Raw genomic sequence first — 19,470 nt, forward strand, 5'->3', positions numbered from 1 at the left:
CAGAAAGGTCCACACTTCTTAATAAGAAAAGATAAAGGGAACAATTTGAAACACGGCACGAGATATCCACGAGTCACTCGGAAATCCCACCTTCTGGCTCTTGCTTTCTCCAGTCTTGGATATGAAAGTGAGCTGCATCAATGCTTCCGACGGCTTCACATACTCGCACTTTGAGGAGTGGAGAAACGTGGTATTCAGAACTTCTGTACGCTTTACCCAAAACCAGCTATACAAGTAGGCTGTGACGTACAGAATATCGAAATGTGTTTACTGCCCTGCTGTATTTCGGCAGCTTTGCAACATTAACATTCGCTCATGTTGGCACTTCCTTACACCATTACAGAAATGTGAACACCTGCCTCATAGGTTTGAAGATTTGTATTAACATATAAATCAACTATCAGTGAATCAGTAGGCAACTGAACAATTTTGTAGCGAGAGCTACATTGGCCACAGTTTATTCATTTCGCCTGCCTGTCCGTGCCTGTCCGAAGAGCGAAGAAAGAATTCGTGGGAGGCGGTAGCTGGCAGCTGACATGGCCGAGCTCAGACTGGAAGTAGGGCTTTGTGATATTGCATTTGGCAGGAGCTGCCAACTCGGACCTCTCCTTTCATATGAGAGGGTGATATCACGGTCAGCCTGTCAGGAACATTGCATTCACGTTATTTCTAGGCCCCACAGGCACGTTCATACGGCTCGGTTAAAGCGGGGCTTTATATGTTGGCTGGTAGCTTACGCTATTGTGTCATCACGAAGGTGGGAGTGAAAGCAGGGAGAAAGAAGTGCTGTAGAAGGGTTTCGGACCACCGCGGGATAGAGGCTTCCGCCACATCGCACTTAAGTGGTCAAAAGTGCCCCCTATGGCATAAAGCTGGAGCCATAGAGTGAATTATATGCAAAAGCGATGTCTTTATTTTCAAGCGTAGCTGTGCAGATAGCTCTCCGCAAGCTAAACCACAGCTAGTTGTTTTGTTGCAAAATTTTAGTGACAGTTTGCCTGCGAAGAGCTTTCATTGCTGGACTTTAAATGAGGCGGTTACTTCCACAGATCCCGTCGATTTTTGCTTCTCAACGAACAAGGGTCACTCAGCCACTCTTCACGGAAGGCGCGGTTGGGATAAATGATGGCAGATAAGATGGCGACGATTGCTTGCTGTGCCACCCATTGCTGGAAAGGCTATGGTGGCCTTTATACAGCGGACACAGAGTGGACTGCATGACGCTTTTAATGGCTACGAAGTACCACTGGGCATGGACACTTTACACGCTCTAGCTCATGTATAACCGTGTCGAGTAATTATTACACTTCTACATAACTTGCTGCTAAGACAGGCTTGACAAATTATGATTTATAGAACAAAGAAACAGGCCTGAAGCCACTCTGAAAGAGGGTTGCAGGCAGGAAGAACAAGAATTAAGTTTCTCAACCGTTCCTAATCTGTGTGCGCACAATAGACTAGGGAAACTTTTATAGTACAAGATCTGAAGTTCTTATGAAGGTGGTTAATAATTTTATATCGCGAAACGAGAACCTTACCGAGTTATTACGTTGGAACGGAATGGTTTGTGATTTGCCAGTTACCTTCAGCGGTTAATAATTTTATATCGCGAAACGAGAACCTTACCGAGATATTACGTTGGAACGGAATGGTTTGTGATTTGGCAGTTACCTTCAGCCGACTTCAAAAAAATATTTTGCATTCTTTTTCTAAAACCAAGTCCCTTAATTGCGGCCAATGCAGTTTGTATTAAAAACTGCAGAGTGGTTGGAAGCGCCTAAGGAGCTACGACCTACGCGGTGCACACGCAGCGAAAAGCTACAAGTCTTTGAGGCCCATCATCAAACGTGCTATTTTATGCCCGATAAACTAAGCGCAGCGGCAGCAAGCTTGACGTCCTTGGAACAGGTCGATTAACCGAAGTCACAGCGGGGTTCGTGCTATTGATGTTTCCCGTCCAGGGCAGCCAGGTACTTCGGATCCACAAATAAGGTGATGACTTTATGTCTGTAGAGAAATAAAGTGGTGATCAGTTAATTGTAAAAACAGTGACTTTATTAAACATAGCAAGATTTGATGAGCAGAATAATGACGCACTTTTTTCATTTGGCATGTGGGAAAAAATTTCTGCAGTGGCACTCTCAGAAATTGATCGCAGCTTTTTTTGAGTATTCGTAAATTAACGCGAAAATTGACATAAAATGCCACCAGGAACACTTTTTTGTGGTTATACAGTATCTGATAGCCGAATCGTTATTCATACATATAGCCAAAGGCTGGATTCTCCAAAAAATATTTCTACCAAGGGCCAGTGATGAGGTGCTGACAATATCTACCAGTCTGCATCCGGTGGTCGACCACGGGGCTCTCTGCACCGGAGCAAGTGTTTGAGCAGGAAGGCTTTTAGAGGGCGCAAATCCATAAAAGGTATCCAGTGCCCACCTTACACACAAGAGTGTAACATCAAATGTTCAGGCCTAGATAGGATTCCATAAAAAGTCCTTTAGAGGTCTCCCTAAAAGCTCAGCATTTAAGCGGTGTTTCTAATCACCAACAGCCAACACTAGTAGCCTAATTATGCATTAAAGATCGAGTCGATTGAGAATATACATGCTATGGAGGTGGTCGTTGTTTTATGAGAAGTTTTTTGCTGTAAATATTTACATAATTTCACCATGGATCCGAGGTAACGGAGATACATTGGTATCGGCATGTGCGGTTTATTGTTCGAAAGTGGCTCAGGATCTCTAGGACACCGCTGTAGAGCAGTTGTAATTGATTTCGGCACACTGGCAATCATTAACGCCCAGTGACGTCTGTTCTGCTTTTCATCCATTAAAACGAGCCACCGTGCCTGGGTTCATAGAGAAGCACACTGTCTCAAGAGTCGTGCCACTAAGCCACCGTGGTGTCGGTGAGAGAGATAATTTTGGCCGCCTTTGTTTACTTTATCTTTACTGCTACCACACATCACAATAAAATTAACTTCGCCTACTCCCCCGAACACTCAAATATATTTGCCTTGCAGACTCATCCTATTACACGCATGTTATAAGGCAACAACGATTAAACATCTAACCAGTACTTTTCTTTAAGGTGCATCGCTTCATTCGCTTCTCTAGGTATAATTGAAAGGCGGCGTGCCTAATATGCTGATAATTATGTAGCGGTTCAGGTGTTTTGAGTAGCTCTGCTATTTGGTAGCGATTGGGATTTTGCCTAGCTAGGCTTCTCTTTACCAGGGGCTGGCTGGAAATGAGGCTGCCGACGCTGCCGCCCGCATGCTCTCTTTCCAGTAAATTTCCTCCTCCTCCCCTTCCGAACAGGACGCTGATCATAATCCGACTTATACATTCAAAGATAGCGTAAATGACCACAAAACTGGTCGCAAACCTTACCCCCGCCCATGTAAAGGTCTTTAAAAGCCGGTTGAGCGGCTCTTACTCTGACTCTATACATATACATTGCTGTGCCTGGCAGCTCCAAAACATATTGACCCTGCTTTCTGGCAGCTGCCCGCGCTGTAGGGCGGTGTCTTCAAACATCTACCACTTGGTGTGGGCCTGCCCCTCCAGTCCGGATATACCCCCTCACCCCAAACCAACCCGGGAGCAAGGGGAGGCGATCCTGCTAGGCTTTTGTGATCTTCAGATACAACGGGCCTTAATCCCGGGCTGCGGCAAACGCTACACAGGGATCCCGAAATAGGGACCTCTACCTAGTGCTTGCGAGGGCTGACCCCCTCAAGGTGAACTCGTGTATAACAGAGGCGCTCTTTCAACACTTCACCAGCTAAACTGAACAGCAAGAATATAAAGAAATCGCGGTGCGAAAAGGGGGTGTTAAAGGTGCAGCTACTTTTGAGGCAAGGCTTGAGCATCCCCCGACTGAAACCACCAAACCGAGTATACTATTGCTAAACCACGCAAAGCCATGAGTAAAGGTCCCTTGCGTGTATAAGTTCAAGCCATGCTTATTTTTCAGGACATATCCGATTTTTTGATAACTGATATCTAAACTAGGTAAGATTACTCGAAAACACTGCTGCTCATCCTCGTGCGGCTTACTGTTCTGAACAGTCTAAAGTCCTTAAGGAGCAGGGAGCACCAGGCAGTCGTTAAATAAAGAGCATTAAGCACTTCTGATGTGTTCTCGAGCCATTTAAGAGAGTAACAGACGCTAACCTTCTCGGGCGCACTCTACAACATTACCCGCTCTTTAATGCCCCATCCCGCAAAGCAGACAACTTTTGAAATATGAAGTTTCTACAATATGAGCATTTCTACAGCAGGCCCACTCAACGTCTTGGCATTTGGTGCTATCAACCGTAATGTACCCTAGCCCATTTCGCTAAATATTTTACATCAGTTGGAATCGCTTTACGCGTGCTTTTTTTTCCGAAGCGTTTGCAGATGCTGCTGTGAAACCGTACTGAACTTACCTCAGCGGCAAGAGCAAAAGAATGATGACAGGAAACATCATCTGCACATAGGGCCACGGAGCAAACCCGAAAAAGCAGAGTACGCCCAGCTGCATCAATTGGCAAGACGTGAAGATGTGGATCTTGCGTTGTGGGCAACGGCGGATGTAGTGGTTCGGGGGGTACGCAGCCTGCTCCATAAAGAGGAGCGTAACACGCTCGAACATCTGGTTGCCTGCGGTTTCGCAAAGCATCGCGTGGAGATGAAAATTGTCAGAACAGTCTAAAACAGTGCATAAAAATTACAAGTAATGACAAACATCTTCTGAGACATACAGAACGAAAAAAGAGTACTGATAATTTGGAAACAATTGCTGCCTGCCTCGCTATAGAGAAGAAAGGAGCATAATGTTCTCGGAAGTACTGCTGCATTACTGCCTGAAATGGATTATTGAATATACCTGGGATTCCTTAACATACACTAGTTTTACGCAGTACCTAGGCGCCTGCTGTTTAATTTGCAATTTCCTGCATTGCAGTGCCTCCACCGTAGCCGGCGCAGAGTTGGAATCCGAGTCTCCCGGTTCTGTCCAGCGCCCGAACCCCTCAGCGACCGCGGTGATGGCGGCCTACGTCTTACAAAAGACATTTTAAGGATTATTACGGTAGTCCGAAATGTTAAATTTAAGCGTGTCTATTTAAGCGATTTATTGCGAAAGCAATACTACGCTAGGCAGAACCGTTCTTCCCGCCGCTTGACCTTGAGCCGCCGCCGCACTTCACAGATGGCGCGCCGTCGCCATGGCAACTCCGTTGCCGTGGCAACGCGATGACGTTCGCTCACTCCTCTCTCGCCATTGCGCTCGCTCCGCGTGCTTGTTCCTGGCCCCAGGCGGCTGGAACTGGTAGGTCCCCGCTGTTCAAAGCGGAAGGTAGCCTGCTAGCGGAGGTTTCCCTATTGTAGGCTGTCATTGCACTCGCCACCGCTTCGGTGGCGGACGACGGCCGTTGTGACGCACGTCTTTCTCTCTCTCCTTTTTCTTCCTTCTCTATTTTCTCCTATGTCCGCGCGAGGCAGCGGAGGTGGCTCAGCCAGTAGCAGGCCTGTACATTTTCTTTTCCTTCTAACAGTCGCAACAACAACGGCTGCGCGGGGTGGAAGCGGGGGATGTATGCACTGTGGGCAGAAGAAAGGTGACGCTTTGCAGATATAAGGGCGCTTCGCCTCGGTGGAATCAGCCTGCCATGACATTTCAATTCACGTTATCTCAATGCCACGGGCTGGAGCTACCAACTCGGGTCGCTCCTTTCATATGGGAAGGTGATATTAGAAGAAAAAGTGGTGTGATGTTTAGAAGTGGAGAAGAAAGAGGATTTTGGTGTTCAAATAATCAGTTATCAGTGCAGCATTGTCCTTGTTTATATGTGTGTGTGTGAGTGTGGTTGTGTGCCTCTCCTATTTGTCGTCCCCTACTCTGCTGTGTGGCGAATCATGTGATATTAAAATCAGCCTGCCAGAACCGTTTACATACCGTTACCCCTACGACACGCAGGTACGTCCATACGGCTATGTTGAAGCGTGACTTCAAATGTGGGCTGGTATATCTTACACACTCGCGTCATACGCTTAAAGGGTGAGCTTAAGCGTCCCCAATAATGTAGCACCTTACACTGATAGGGCATGAGAGGAGAATATTGCAGCATGCAAAAAAAGCTTCCGTCAATGCTTTCGCAATTCAACTAGCGTTAACTAGAGCTAAACCGAAACCAATTTTTTGCGACATATTCAGGCGACGAATTTGAAAGAGCTTGTGTGTATGCAGGTGCTGTTACACAACACTATTTTTTACACGAGCCAACGATAATTTTTCGTAAGTATAGAAGAGCAACGAGAAGCGGCGCATAGCTCGTGGCTCTTCTTTCTCTTCTGAGAATTTCTATTTAGTTCGTGACACGGTTACACCGGCAACAGTACCAATGGCAACGCGCATCGCTCAACAGGTTCCGTAAGAGCTGCGCTCTAAGCTATTGCGAAGATTACATGCACGGAAGTTTATGGATAACGCCACAAGAAAAATGATTGCAGTGTTTCAAATACAAGATGCACCAGATATGTACCTTTGTCTTATGTTTAGTTCACAGCAGCGAAACGAGCTGTTTTACCGCATTATTGACAAGCAGGTCAGTGAGCCGTAGAGGTGGCCTTGTCCCTGGCGGCTAGGGCATATTCTTCGTTGCTATTACGCTTGTTCTGGTAACCAGTTAGTAGATTTTGTGTCAACAGCATCTAGTTGCAAAGCTCGTTTTGATTGCGCATTTTCAATCGCCAATGAGTGCATTTGGGCATTGCTGTTTGCAAGCTCATTTACAAGCCCTTGATTTAAACATACCTATTAGTGATGTGACGGCCATGTAGAGGAACAACCCGTTCAGGACAGCGGTGGGAATGTACGATAACGGGTAGGGCAGCATGAGTAGCGACAGTCCGATGAGCACATGCGACAGGATACCCGTCAGGCGCGTCTCTCGGGAGCGCACCACGACCTCGTGGACGTGTCCCTGGTCGACACGCTCCTCCAAGTCAGCTAGGCAACGAGCGTGCAGAGGTGAGTGCGGAAGTACTCCATGCATCCACGGCAGCCCGAACAGAGACAACCCGGCGTTCAGCAGGCCAACGACTAGCAGGTCCAGATGGTAGGCGGTGCCCTTCTTCAGCTTGTTGCTGGGGTTGTTGACCATGGCTGCTGAGATGTTCTGGTCCATAAAGAACAGTAAGGACAGGGCGAATCCAAGGCCCAGTGCACCCAGGATTCCGTAAACTGGAAGGGTTTCAACTCGGGCTCGCTCCAAGGAGAAGCCGTCCGAGTACTGGAACTGTTCGCCTGAAAAAAGAAAATAAAACAAGTATTTGCTGAGATCACATGACATATGCAACCCCTCCGAATCATCATCTGCTGGTTGGTTGGTATATGGGGCTTAACATCTGAAAGCGACTCAGGCTTTTAGAGACGCCGTAGGGGATGGCTGTGGAAATATCTACCACCTAGGTTTTTTTTTTTAATTTGAACTGACATCACACAACACGGGCACCTTTGCATTTTGCATCTAGTATCGTCAGTTATGTGCATTAAGTATTGGAAACCATTTCGGCACGTTAGACTAGGCTGCCATATCTGCCACCAGAAAGTGTACTTGAAGTTGTCGAACAAACGACGTTACGAGAATTTGCGCTGCAGTCAATTGCGGATTAAAAATTCGTTCTACAAAGTCTGTATATACAAAAAGCATACCTTGAATATAAGTTCTTTTTTTCTCGCGCCTTCCTGAAAAAATAGCATAAAGCTGCACATGTTTTTCATGTAGTATGATATTATACCTAGGTGCAGAAGAGTGATTCTGAACATTACATTATTTTAGTACCATCCGCTATCATTTCCTGACCAGCCGTGCATCAGCAGTGTCAGTATAAAACTACTGAATATTTGCCCCTTCCCCTTCTTCGTGATGCTTTTGCGTTCTCTATTAGACTAATTGATATATTCGTTTTAGCCTCAAGGCTATAAAATAATTTCAGTCAGGAGCGGCCAGAAACAAATGAAAAGTAAACAATCTGAAACCGAGTACGTAAATGAGGAGTCATATATACTTGGTATTAGTATATAAAATCTGGCAGTGCTAACTTAACGGAAGTCAAAACTTAGCGAAAATATATCGGTAACAGGTATAAATATTTATTTGGGAATGTTTTTCCATTCTTTTAAAGTACGGGAACAAATAAGCGTAAGAAAGAATGTTTTGTATAGAGATGGCTAATTTATGGGGATGATTGATGCGACGTGATTGTTCATAAATGAGATACCAGACAACTGCTGTATGTTTTTCGCAGCCACAATAACGTAAAAACGTTCTGCTCTTCCAAATGTGTACACCGATTCTAACAATCGCGCTTCGTTAAGCTTCCAACCTTATTCTTGCATATCGGACCTAATAATGGGTTGAGCTGGCGATTCAAGAACAATCCTCAACACATTTGGAACTGTTGAGCATTATTTATAGTATACAATGCACTTGATATAACGTGAGGCGGCTTCTGCAATGTCTCTTACTTTGGATGTCCGAGAACACGAAGGAGCCGATGAAGCTGAACACCACTACTGCCACGGGCAGCGCGTAGTCGGCCAGCAAGTCTCGAAGATAAGGCAACAAGTATGGAGTCTTGTTGAAGTTGTAGAGAAACACGCCAAACATCACAGTTCCGAACATGAGAAGCAGGAAAAGCATGCTCGCGTCTCGCTGACAGGGCACCAGCTCGAAGGCGACGCTTGCATCCGTGGTTACGTTGCCGGCTACTGGCACAAGGTAGCTGGCAGCTGCCCTGCTTGGATCCGTACATTCTGGAGCCAGGTAGTGGCGCTGGAAGTCCTTGTACACGTCACGTCCGGCGTCCACGCAGAAAGCTATCGTAATGAACAGCGAGAAGATCTCTTCAGTAGACCTGCGAACGAGATTTGTAATCAGCTTACCATCTCCAGCAGCGTATACGTCATAGTGTCACGTAGGAGTGACAAGGTCGATGACACAAATGAAGAGTCTGTGGACTGAAGAAACTCTTTATTGGGCTTACTTGCGCCCGCAAAAAAACTAAGCGATTCGGCGGCGGCGATAGCAACAATCGTGTTCGGCGGTCGTCGAACAAAGAATGCCAGTCGCACACGTCAACGCTCAACTTAAAGTCGGCTCATAACCATCTAGGTAACGTCGCAAACTGTTACTAGCGCGACCTGGAACATTGTAGAAGCATGTGCGAGAGGCTGGAATCTTCTAGACAGATCTCGGCGCATCATGCGCGACAAAGAAATCGATAAAGGTGCGTCTCGCGACATCGAGCATTAACAAATAAAGAATACAGAATTGATATGCGTGCCAGAATCAAAGTGACAAGGCAGCATCCGGCGGCTGCTAAAAAACAGCACAGTTTTGAAGGTTTCGTGACAATAAGCGAAATATTCTACCTAAAAGAATGAATTACCTCAAGAATAATAAAGCAACAGTACCTTCTTCTTAGCCTCCACTGTCTTTCCTTTTAATCACGGCAGCGTTTGAACGAATTGATTTACCATGTTTACCGTGCAAGCTAAAAAAAAAAAGTTTTGTTGAAAACAAAAAAAACGAGGACTAAGGCAAAGGACAGACGGAACGAGCGCTCACAGACACGCGAGTGCTCTTGCTTCTTCTTCTTGTCCTCCCTCGTTATCATGGCACATACCCAAAGTGGGGAAATTGCTCGTACGAGTAGCTTTTGTCAAATTAAAATTCCTTCAGCTCGCATAGTGGTTCGACTCGTGAAATCCAGTATGAGCCTGCCGGCTTCTGTATTAACAGTGTCATGCTTGTGGTAACCGCTCTGCTGTGAGCATTCTGTTTGTAGCGCGTTTTTGTTGGTTTTGTTTTGTGTTGGTGATGACCGGCAATAAAGAAAAAAAAAGTGGAGGATTGGCAAGAATTCGTTGTAGGTGGCATAATGCAATTGATGATGTCGATTTGACTATATGATAGATAACCTAATAGTTAGGAGTTAGTGTTGCTGAAATAATTTGAAAACTTGAGGCGATAGTAATACAAAGCAATTAAAAAAGGAATAATATTGTCTTTCTCTTCGCACATTCACGATCAACATCCTTTCAATCGTCATCACTTATGTCATGCACGCTGTGTGTTGCCCCGAGCACCGGGAGAACGAACGGTCGGCTTTCGCGCGTTTGTGTATGCCGTGCGTCCCGCAAAGCGTTGGCGAACTAAACACATTCCCGAAACCAGAGCAGCGAAGCGGCGGTGGGGACCGGAGAACCGGCGCCGGGAGGACGGCAAGGATCATCCGAGCTGGCCGCTGCACGCGGCTGCGAGCGGGGGCCTGCGACGGCCGCCGGCTTCTGAGAAGTGTTCTAACCTCCGAGGAGTTGGAAGCTTGAGACTACGTGAAGACAGCCGTGGACCTGGCGAGGAGGACTCTCGAAGGGAGAGAGGAATCGGAGGGACCACGGTGGACGCAGGGACGAGAGAAGACGACAGAAGGGACTGAACTGGAGTGTCGTGCGAAGAGGCCGCGCTCCGAGTGATACGTACGGTATGCGCGCAATTTGTAAATAAATTAATAATAATCAGGAAATGCCAAGTGTGGTCGAGCTTCGTCGGAGAATGTCAGAGGGACAGAGCAAGGGACCTGCCTGACTACTTATGAGCCCTATTTCCCAGTAGCCTTATCCAGCTCAACAGATTCTAATGTTCATTTTTTTATACACGGCTGCACTACTTGCGTTAGAGAGATATACTTTATTATGGACTTGAATTGGAAGGCCATTTCCAACACTTTTTATATGGAAGACCCATCTATCATTTCTACTTCGTTTACGTATAGCGCTTGCGCGTGCTGCTGATGCAGACATGAATACGCCATAAAATAAGCCCCGTCACAAAACAGGTAACCCTGCGTACTGTAGCCTGGCCGTACGGGTCAATACTTAATTGTAGCTTCAACCGTGTGCGATTTTCCCTTTGACACTATTCCCGACAGATATGGCTGACAGAAGGGTGTATGAGCACCTGAAAAGGGGAGAAAATGGTGGAATGTGGAAAATAGCTTCAGTGAGCTTTCCTGCGTCAAATGCATGAGCTAGCTTACTTCAACCAAGCTTGCAAAGAGCGTTTTCTTTCCAATGTTTCAGATGTGCGCGCGAATTTGCCTTGTACCCTAAAGTTGAATTGTAATAATTAGAAATTACTCAGATATACTGCGTATAGTTCTAATTATTTCCGCTACTTACAACATGCTATCCCAAGCGTACCTATTTGGCGGACAGCGCTTCGCTTCTGCCGCATCGTATGAGGCGTCTGATGACTACAGAGTGCTCTGCGTTTGAGATCGGATATTTGTTTCTGTCCGGACAGATAAAAAGATACAAAAATCGCCTGCAAATACTTTTTTCGGTCTACATATAGCTACGTGGACCTGACTCACCGGCTGTTTTAAGCTCTAAAGGTGACTTCGTCGCAGGTGGTCCTTTTAATGTTACTGCCAGCGCTCAATACCCCGTTCGTCCAGATAATAGGATTTTAAAAAGGAATTTCACTGCTTGGATCATAACTTATACTACTAAAGAACTAAGAAAAGTACGGTTTTCATGGAGGAACGTTAGATCTAATGACATCTCCCCTAAATAGCTGACAACAGTTCACTCAAAATAATGGCCACTCATCAGACATCAAACCGATTCTATCAGGGGTGCCCCAAGGGAGTACTTTAGGGCCGTTCTCATTTAACATAGATATCAATGGCATCATCAACTTCGAGAGAATTGTAAAATTTATTGCCTATGCCGACGACAAACCACTGCTCTTTTCAACTTTTACAACGAAAGAACTTGCAGCTCAATGTAACGCTGCACTTCGAAACCTAGGATTATGGTCAAAGTATAACGGGCTATATATTAACGTCAGTAAAACAAAGGAAATTTTGTTTTCGCTCGAAATGCAAGTTTATAACCACTGATCATAAAGCCATGCTGAATAACAGTAAAATAGAGATAATTAATGCCTTCAAGATCCTCCTGGTGACGTTTTCAAAACGGCTGAGGTGGGATGAGCACATAAATTACATAGTGTCAAAACTTTCAAGTGTTGTAGGAATAGCCCACAGGAACAAACACTTTCTGCCACCAAAGGTGAAGCATGTTATTGAACTACTGTTGTTTAGTGTGGGATACCGCAACCTACACGAACTTAGAAAAAATACAGATTTTACAGAAAAAATAGTGAGAACCAAAGAAAACTCTTCATACTATGAACCCTCTGCTCCACGTTTCCGCAAATACAGCATTATATTAACATACAAAAGATGTGTATGTACTGCTTGTACGTAACTTCTAAAAAAAGAAACAAGAAACAGTACCTATTTCCGTTCTCGGCTAGCCTTTTTAACAGAAAACGTGTCGGTGTATAAAAGCCGCCAAACTGAAAATTGGAAAGCGCTTCCATGTAAGACTACTTATGACGAGTAACCATGCAACACAAACTTGCTGAAGTGTTAAACTATTGCATGATATGTGACATTCAGTTGCATACTATATCTAAAGCCAATCTGCACGATGTTTTGTTAATCCTTGATCAACTCTCATCATTCGGTGTTGTACTCCATCATTGTACCATTGTTGTATCCTTGCCGATTTTTACCAATTTGATGCAAACTGTTGTACCACTCTATTCTTTATTCGTTACGTCAAAAACCTCATGTCTTCATTACGTGAGCTTCTCTTATTTTTTGTAGTTTTGAGCATAATGATTGCACACTGAGCTGCATTGCGAGCCTTCTACAAATCCCGTCTTTATTTTTAAGGGGAGGAGGCAGCTGGTAAAGCTGGCCTCTCAGCTTTTGCTCCCAAACTTCCCTCATCAGTTAAGATAAAAAATGAAGGCAATAACATTTCAAATTTGCGATACCATGAAATGCGGCCACTTTTACAAAATTGGGCGTTTGAGAGCGCTGCTATCACTGCGAGCAAGCGCGTGCACACGTAGGATTGCCCATCTTAAAGTGCAAGCCTTTTTATTCTCATGAGTATGCATCCGTGCATGCCTCCGTCACTCCGCAGAAAATGTTGAACTGAACCTGCCAATCAGACGACGTCTTTACCCACCAAAGAGTGACGTTCTGTTTAGCCCTTAAAAAAGCCATCCTCCAATGGTAATCGAACTTCTACTCCTCCAATTACCAGAAAAGTGCCTTAAGAAACTAGGCCACGCTGAGCACATGAGAAACATATCTTAGATTTCTTTGACTAGCGTCCCTGCCATCTTCTTGACAATGGAGGGGCGCCACGACGACGCCTTCAACCAGGAAGGCGCGTGGCGCACGCCATCTGCCGCCAGCTACGAAGACCAAGCGCCGCAACGAGCACGCGCCATCGCCGCCTAGTGAAGCTGCTCACCTCGAATTTAGCACAGAAGAAGCACCGTGTGATTGGCGGTGTTCTGGCAAATAAGCGCGACTGTAGAATCAGCCCCAACGCTTTTCGCCTTATCGCTCTTAAGGGGTTTTATGTGTTCATTATTTTTTTCTGCGTGCTATTTTTTCACTTGGAAAGACTTCTCTTGAAAAATAGGTTAAAACTAAAACTGGAAGTTTTCTTTTTTTGTGTGTGGGGGGGGGGGGGGCGGGGGGTTCACGCTACAATGTTTTACCGCGATGCCTGCCGAAAACTTCGTTACTAAAAGTTAACTTTTATTTCTTTTCATTAGTCGATTGAAATAAAAAAATACTCTCAGTAAAGACATGTAATTATCAGCAATATGGTAGCAGACATTTCCTCCTATCGTATTCTGTTATATTTCGAAACGGCAACCAAACCCAGCTGAGATACCTAGTACAGTTCACACATTATTTTATAATAATGCTTGACATAACCGCAGGGGAGGTCGTACTACTGAGTGTGGTTCACTGCCATGTTTGCTATTATCAGTATGCCCAAATGCAGTCATTTGATCAAGACTTTGGAACTAACCTTTCCTACAGGACGGGAACGTACAGTAGGTGATATAACTGCTATTCTTTATTATAACCGAGAAAACAAAAGCCACTGGGTGCTTTCTTCACTTTCGCCAAACTATATTGTTACTCCTTTGTATAATCACGAAAGCACGATTATGATCGAGCGTTGCCAACGTTTGCAGCAAACTTGTAAAACGATTGATGAGGCTGGCTTTAAATGGTCCCCGCGATGCCATGAAGTTCGGTTTCTTCGAGGCTGATTCCCTTAGAGCGGCTACTACTTCACCGCCAACTTTCACGTGCCGCATCGACTGGCATGGCGATGAGTAGCCACTAGTATTTCAAATTTAAAATGATTTACTTAACGATTTATTCCGCGCCAGAGTGGAACAACATTTAGGTGGACTCTGTAAAACCGCTCACCTCGTGCACCATTTCATAACCTTGCTGACGTCGAACACCACGTAAAGGAAGAGGAAGAAGCTGTTAAAGAGACCGACGCAGGCATACATGGCTGTGAAGTCGAAGCCGAAATCCTCGCAGATGTCGTAGATCACTGCGATGAAATAAATGGTGTCAAGACATATTGGTGAGTAGTGTAGATATGACATTCCCTTTATCGAACACATCCGCCATTACACAAAGAGCACGCACCACCAGGCATGCAAGCAGGCCAACGAATAAAATGTGTTGAAATATCACAAGAAAAATACCTTATGTGAGAGAGTAGCACACGACTGTTGGAAAACAAATTGCACAAAAATGTACTTCTAAGCAGCGCATACCGGTCATATGTACTTCAAAGCGACACATTACACTACCAGATTAACTGTTCTTAGAATTTTTGTGTTCGTTTTTGGCAGTGACAGCATATTTCTCCCGCGAAAGATTACACACCTTCTAGTGGGAAGTTACGGTCGAGTTCGAAACGCATCGTAAGAACAGTGTCTGTTTGTATATATATATATATATATATATATATATATATATATATATATATATATATATATATATAATGTCGTCACACAACTTTCCCGATTATCTATTTTATTCAAACAGTTTCGGACGGTGGACCGTCATTCTTCACCTTGAATTCTACCTTGAAGGACGGTCCACCGTCCGAAACTGCTGGAATAAAGTAGATAATCGGGAAAGTTGTGTGACATCCTGTTGAAATTACCTCTGGCCCATAAGTAACAAGCAAACCATGGCTATATATATATATATATATATATATATATATATATATAGAGAGAGAGAGAGAGAGAGAGAGAGAGTAGACACTTCTTAGAGACATTTATTTGTTGTCGACGTTTCGGTCGGAGTCCGAACTTTACCAAGACTGTGTGACATCGCTTGGGACTGCCTTTTTAAGCAGTCACAGCTACAAAGCAAACAAAACAATTAAGTTGCCACGAGTAGGGACGGTTCTAAACAAATTAAAAAAAAAAAGAAAAAAGAAAAAGCGGCGGGAGAAAATGTGGAAGGAAGGCGGGGTTGAGGACTGGCGGACGCTCCAGACAAGAATAGATAAGAGAGAATAGACAAACGCAGGGCGGGGTGGCCTCCCCGGTCGCGTATTGCCAAACCATATCCCGTAGGAACACTCGAGCAGACGACGCTCGCAGCAAGTTAAACGGCGATTGTTGCTGAAAGGTGTGTGTGTGAACGCAACCTAAAAGTAACATACACTCACTGAAGGCAGAAATGAAGGTAATTACTTATTGTAACCGTTGTCATACCATCCCCTCGTAGCTGTGTTCACGGCTGGTTTTTCTGGTATTAAGGATCAAAAACGTCACATAACGCAACCCAAAGGGGAACACACAGCAGGATATTTATAAACAAGTTATTATAACGTTGCAATTAAAACAAATAATCAAGAAATCAGAAAAAAATAATGCGACACCGGGTATGAACAGATGTTCCAGTGGCATCAGTTATGAAAAGAGTAGTGTTAATTCATTGGGCCACGAAAACCTTTTTTTTTATTGCATGGAACTACGTTGAGCACTTTAACCAGGTAGTATTCTGCAACCTGTCAATACACAGTTACACCATCATCGAGCTCTCACTTTGATCACACATCAAACATCCGGGAGACATATACATGCATCAAGTAAATGTAACCAGGCAGGAGGTCGATCCTGCACAGCATATGCCCCCCTCACCATAGCACGGCACCAGTGGCCTTTCAATACGCCCATAAGGAACCGTTGTTAAAGCCAATAAGTAAGGAAACGTTATTAAAAGCTTTAGAAATAGTCATAACGAATAAGGTAATTCCGGACAGCTGGTGGTAGAGTAAAATGAATTTGATTTATAAAGTGAAAGGAGAAAGGAGAAAGGTGATTGTTGAACCGAAGGCGGAATGGAGTTTCTGCTTGTTTTATGTACTGCTGTTCACATATGCTGCATTCAAGGAGGTAAATAATGTTAGATGAGTCACAATCGAAGTTGCTATTGATTGAATGTTAGAAATCGGATTTAGTACTTTTTTTCTCAGCAATTAAAGGCGAGGCCAGGGAGGGAGGGTTCCACACATCGCTGCTACTGACCCGTTCTGTGGTCCGTACTGCGACGCCTGGCTGAAGAAAAACTAAATACGACGGGCTTAGAGCTCACTCGACTCAGAGGTGAGAATTCACTCCAACCCCCCTCACTCACCCCCCGTCCCTTCTCCTTTTTTTACTTTGTCCACAAGCCAGCCCACCGCTCATTCTATGCAGAAGGTACAATAGACACTCAAGGCAACCGGCGCTAATCGCGTGCACTGTCTGTCTTTTTTAAGCTATGCGCTAACTCCGAGTGCGAAGCAGTATTACCATCTAAAGCCTTCCTTCTCGAATACCCGCGACCGCACTCGCCCCCTTTTCCTACCACACCTGTTTGACCTTACATTGACCAGGGAAGCCACCCCGCCCTGCGTTCGTCCCTTCTGTCTTGTTTATTCTTGTCTCGAGCGTCCCCCAGTCCTCACCCCCACCCCCCTTCCAAATTTTCTCCCTCCGCTTTTTCTTTTTTTTTTTTAATTTGTTAAGACCCGTCCTCACACATGGCAATTTTATTGTTTTGTTTGTTTTGTCATTGTTACTGCTTAAAAAGGCAGTCCCAAGCGATGTAACACAGTCTTGATAAAGGTCGGGCTCCGACCAAACCGTCGACAACAAATAAATGTGTCTCTAAGAAATGTCTACTCTTTCCAACTTTTATATACGGAAGCCAACGGAAACTACTTCGTAATATATATGTATATATATATATATATATATATTTATGTATTACTGGTCTCTTATTTCAATATATTTTTGGTGAGTTCACAATACCCGCTACAGAAGACGCCAAACAGTGTAAGAGTAGAAAACTGATTAAGAAAAAGGCATAATACAGCTTGGCGTGCAAGCTTACCTTTTATGTACAGGCTCAAGGGAGCAGTGGTCATCAATATGACGAGTGGTTGCCCGCCTAGGAGGGCGAAGCCCAGACCTCCAAGTGTCTGGCTGATCATACACCTCTTGACATCTGCATTATCCGGACTTCAGTGAGATGTCTATGCACAGCCAAAAGCTTTTGTGTAACAAAACTGGAATGTTTATGGAGGGAAGTCAAGTGTAGTTACTGGGCTTGGCCCTGGAATATTATTACAATTACAGAAATACAAATATTTGTACAGCGAAAATTGAAAGGAAGCGTTAAGTGTTTCACAATCAAAATAGGCTGTAGTAAAATCTGCCCAAAATACATTGCAATAAACGGTCAGAAAAGCAAACAGGAACGAAAACTGAATTTGCCCATGCTAAGAGAAGACTGTCTCTGCATACCAACAAATATAGCCAACAACCGAAAGCATTTTTTTACATTTAACAAGCACACAACCAACCCCCCCCCCCCTCCCCTACCTCCCCCCAATTTTCTTACATCTGAAGACCCCCCCCCCCCCCCCCCCCTCTTGTTTCGTGTTTTACGGCCTTGTATGGCCTTTTTCTAGATCGGCAGCGTATAACACCCCCTGAAAGATATTCGTGGTTACGTCACTAACGGCATTCGCACTGTGGATGAGTGCCCTCTGAATATAAAACTCCCATCGACAGTGACGCCATCTTTCACTCACGGTAATTTAAGACCTCTATGGTACCACAGTCTTGCATTTATTTCGCAAATGTATACTTCTTGCTGGAGTAGAGCAACCTGCAATAGAATGTCCCGTTGGGTGTCATAGTTTCCTTGGGATCTTTGACACTGACGGTTGCTGTGAACCTTGCTTACATTTGGCCTCCATTCATGTGCCGCTGACAAAAATAGTTCCATGGTGGCACAGGGAGTGCTTTGTTGTAGGTTAGGTGTCTGGTTTGGTGTGCACTGTGTTAAAGAGCATTTCCACTAACCACTTTAGAATAACCACGCTTCTCCAGCACGTCACTCTTTCGTAACGTCTAGTAATGCAAAGCCTGTTTCGCATTTACATGTCTGTTTTTTTTGCGGTTATAATTGAAAAATCTATTTCTAAGCGCTTAACGAATCATTCCTTTCAATTTGAAATTCCAGTCTCAGATTGCATACCCCAGTTGCCCCCTTCTATACATTCACTATGTAAAATATTTACAAACCAATAAAACTTGATCCATCTATTTAGCTGGTAATGAGTAAAATGTGTTGAAAAAAAAGCTGAACAGTTTAATTAAGGGCCAGCCATTCACTTTCGTTTCACAGTTAGGCAGGCAGCTTAGACTGTACTCCACAGTTCGCATTGCTCCTACAGCATCAGCCGCGCTTCGATGATATGTGAGCACCAGTCGTAGCCGCAACCCTTACCAGTTACAATACCCCCCCCCCCCCCCCCCACCTCTTGTCTCATGGCGTGTCTGGGAGAAATTCCCTGCAGCAGAAGTTGACCTGGCGCTGGTCAGACAAGCCATCGTTCTCCACTGATGCTTGAATTCAGTAAAATGTTAATGCAATAGCGCAAAATTAACTTACCAATTTTTCCTCGAGTGTTCGTGTCGTTTAGGGCCCCAAATGCTATTGTAGGCAGCAGGCAGCCAAAGTAGAGGAAGAACACAGTAGATATTGTCTTATACAACGTCCGTGGACCTACAATACCTGATTAGAAGAAGTAAAAGAAGTAATTAAGAAGAAGTGAGACATAAAGAAGAGGAAAAGTAATTCATCTTTCAATGCCACAAGGTGCTTTTTAATTTTTCGGAGCAGGCAAATACTGCCTTTTATAGCCCTTTTTAAACCTTCTGGCTAAGTACATAGTTTACTGGTTCATAGCATTGGATGATTAAGAAAGGGGAATTTCTTTAGCTTTCCTCATTCTAGACTTCTGACCATTTGCATTACGACAAAACTTTGAGCTTCTCCAGTTGTATTGCTGTACTTTCACAACAAAAAAAGGCTTTCGACAGTGTTTGCACGACCACATCTTGTCGCAACTTTCCTCTCTTGCTTGTGGCTCCCGCATGCACTCTTACCTCAGTTTCTAACTGAGTGGCTCGCTTCCGAGTAC

At 44.6% G+C, this 19,470-nt stretch overlaps 1 protein-coding gene across 1 annotated transcript; it reads right to left on the reverse strand.

Annotated features, from left to right (window-relative positions):
* Window positions 1–908: 908 nt before the first annotated feature.
* LOC146180589 (solute carrier family 4 member 11-like) lies at window positions 909–19,056 on the reverse strand. The gene is made up of 7 exons (XM_084576085.1): window positions 18,939–19,056; window positions 17,370–17,483; window positions 14,385–14,517; window positions 8,527–8,915; window positions 6,811–7,302; window positions 4,442–4,655; window positions 909–2,007 (listed from the first exon to the last, which is right to left on the reverse strand). Exons 2-7 carry the CDS (start codon window positions 17,467–17,469, stop codon window positions 1,941–1,943), a joined length of 1,395 nt encoding a protein of 464 aa, XP_084432211.1. The 5' UTR covers window positions 17,470–17,483; window positions 18,939–19,056; the 3' UTR covers window positions 909–1,940.
* Between the last annotated feature and the right edge of the window lie 414 nt (window positions 19,057–19,470).

Source organism: Amblyomma maculatum, chromosome 8, assembly GCF_055883805.1.
Source record: "Amblyomma maculatum isolate TAMU_Amacu chromosome 8, ASM5588380v1, whole genome shotgun sequence".
Classification (NCBI taxonomy): Eukaryota; Metazoa; Arthropoda; class Arachnida; order Ixodida; family Ixodidae; genus Amblyomma; species Amblyomma maculatum.

What these genes read in the sequence shown, in the direction of transcription:
- LOC146180589 (XM_084576085.1), bottom strand. Translation starts at nt 17,469, where the DNA reads ATGATCAGCCAGACACTTGGAGGTCTGGGCTTCGCCCTCCTAGGCGGG. An exon ending in CTTGAGCCTGTACATAAAAG is followed by an intron (nt 14,518 to 17,369) that starts GTAAGCTTGCAC and finishes ATTTCATCGCAG; the next exon opens with TGATCTACGACATCTGCGAG. An exon ending in GGCCGTCACATCACTAATAG is followed by an intron (nt 4,656 to 6,810) that starts GTATGTTTAAAT and finishes GCGAAACCGCAG; the next exon opens with GCAACCAGATGTTCGAGCGT.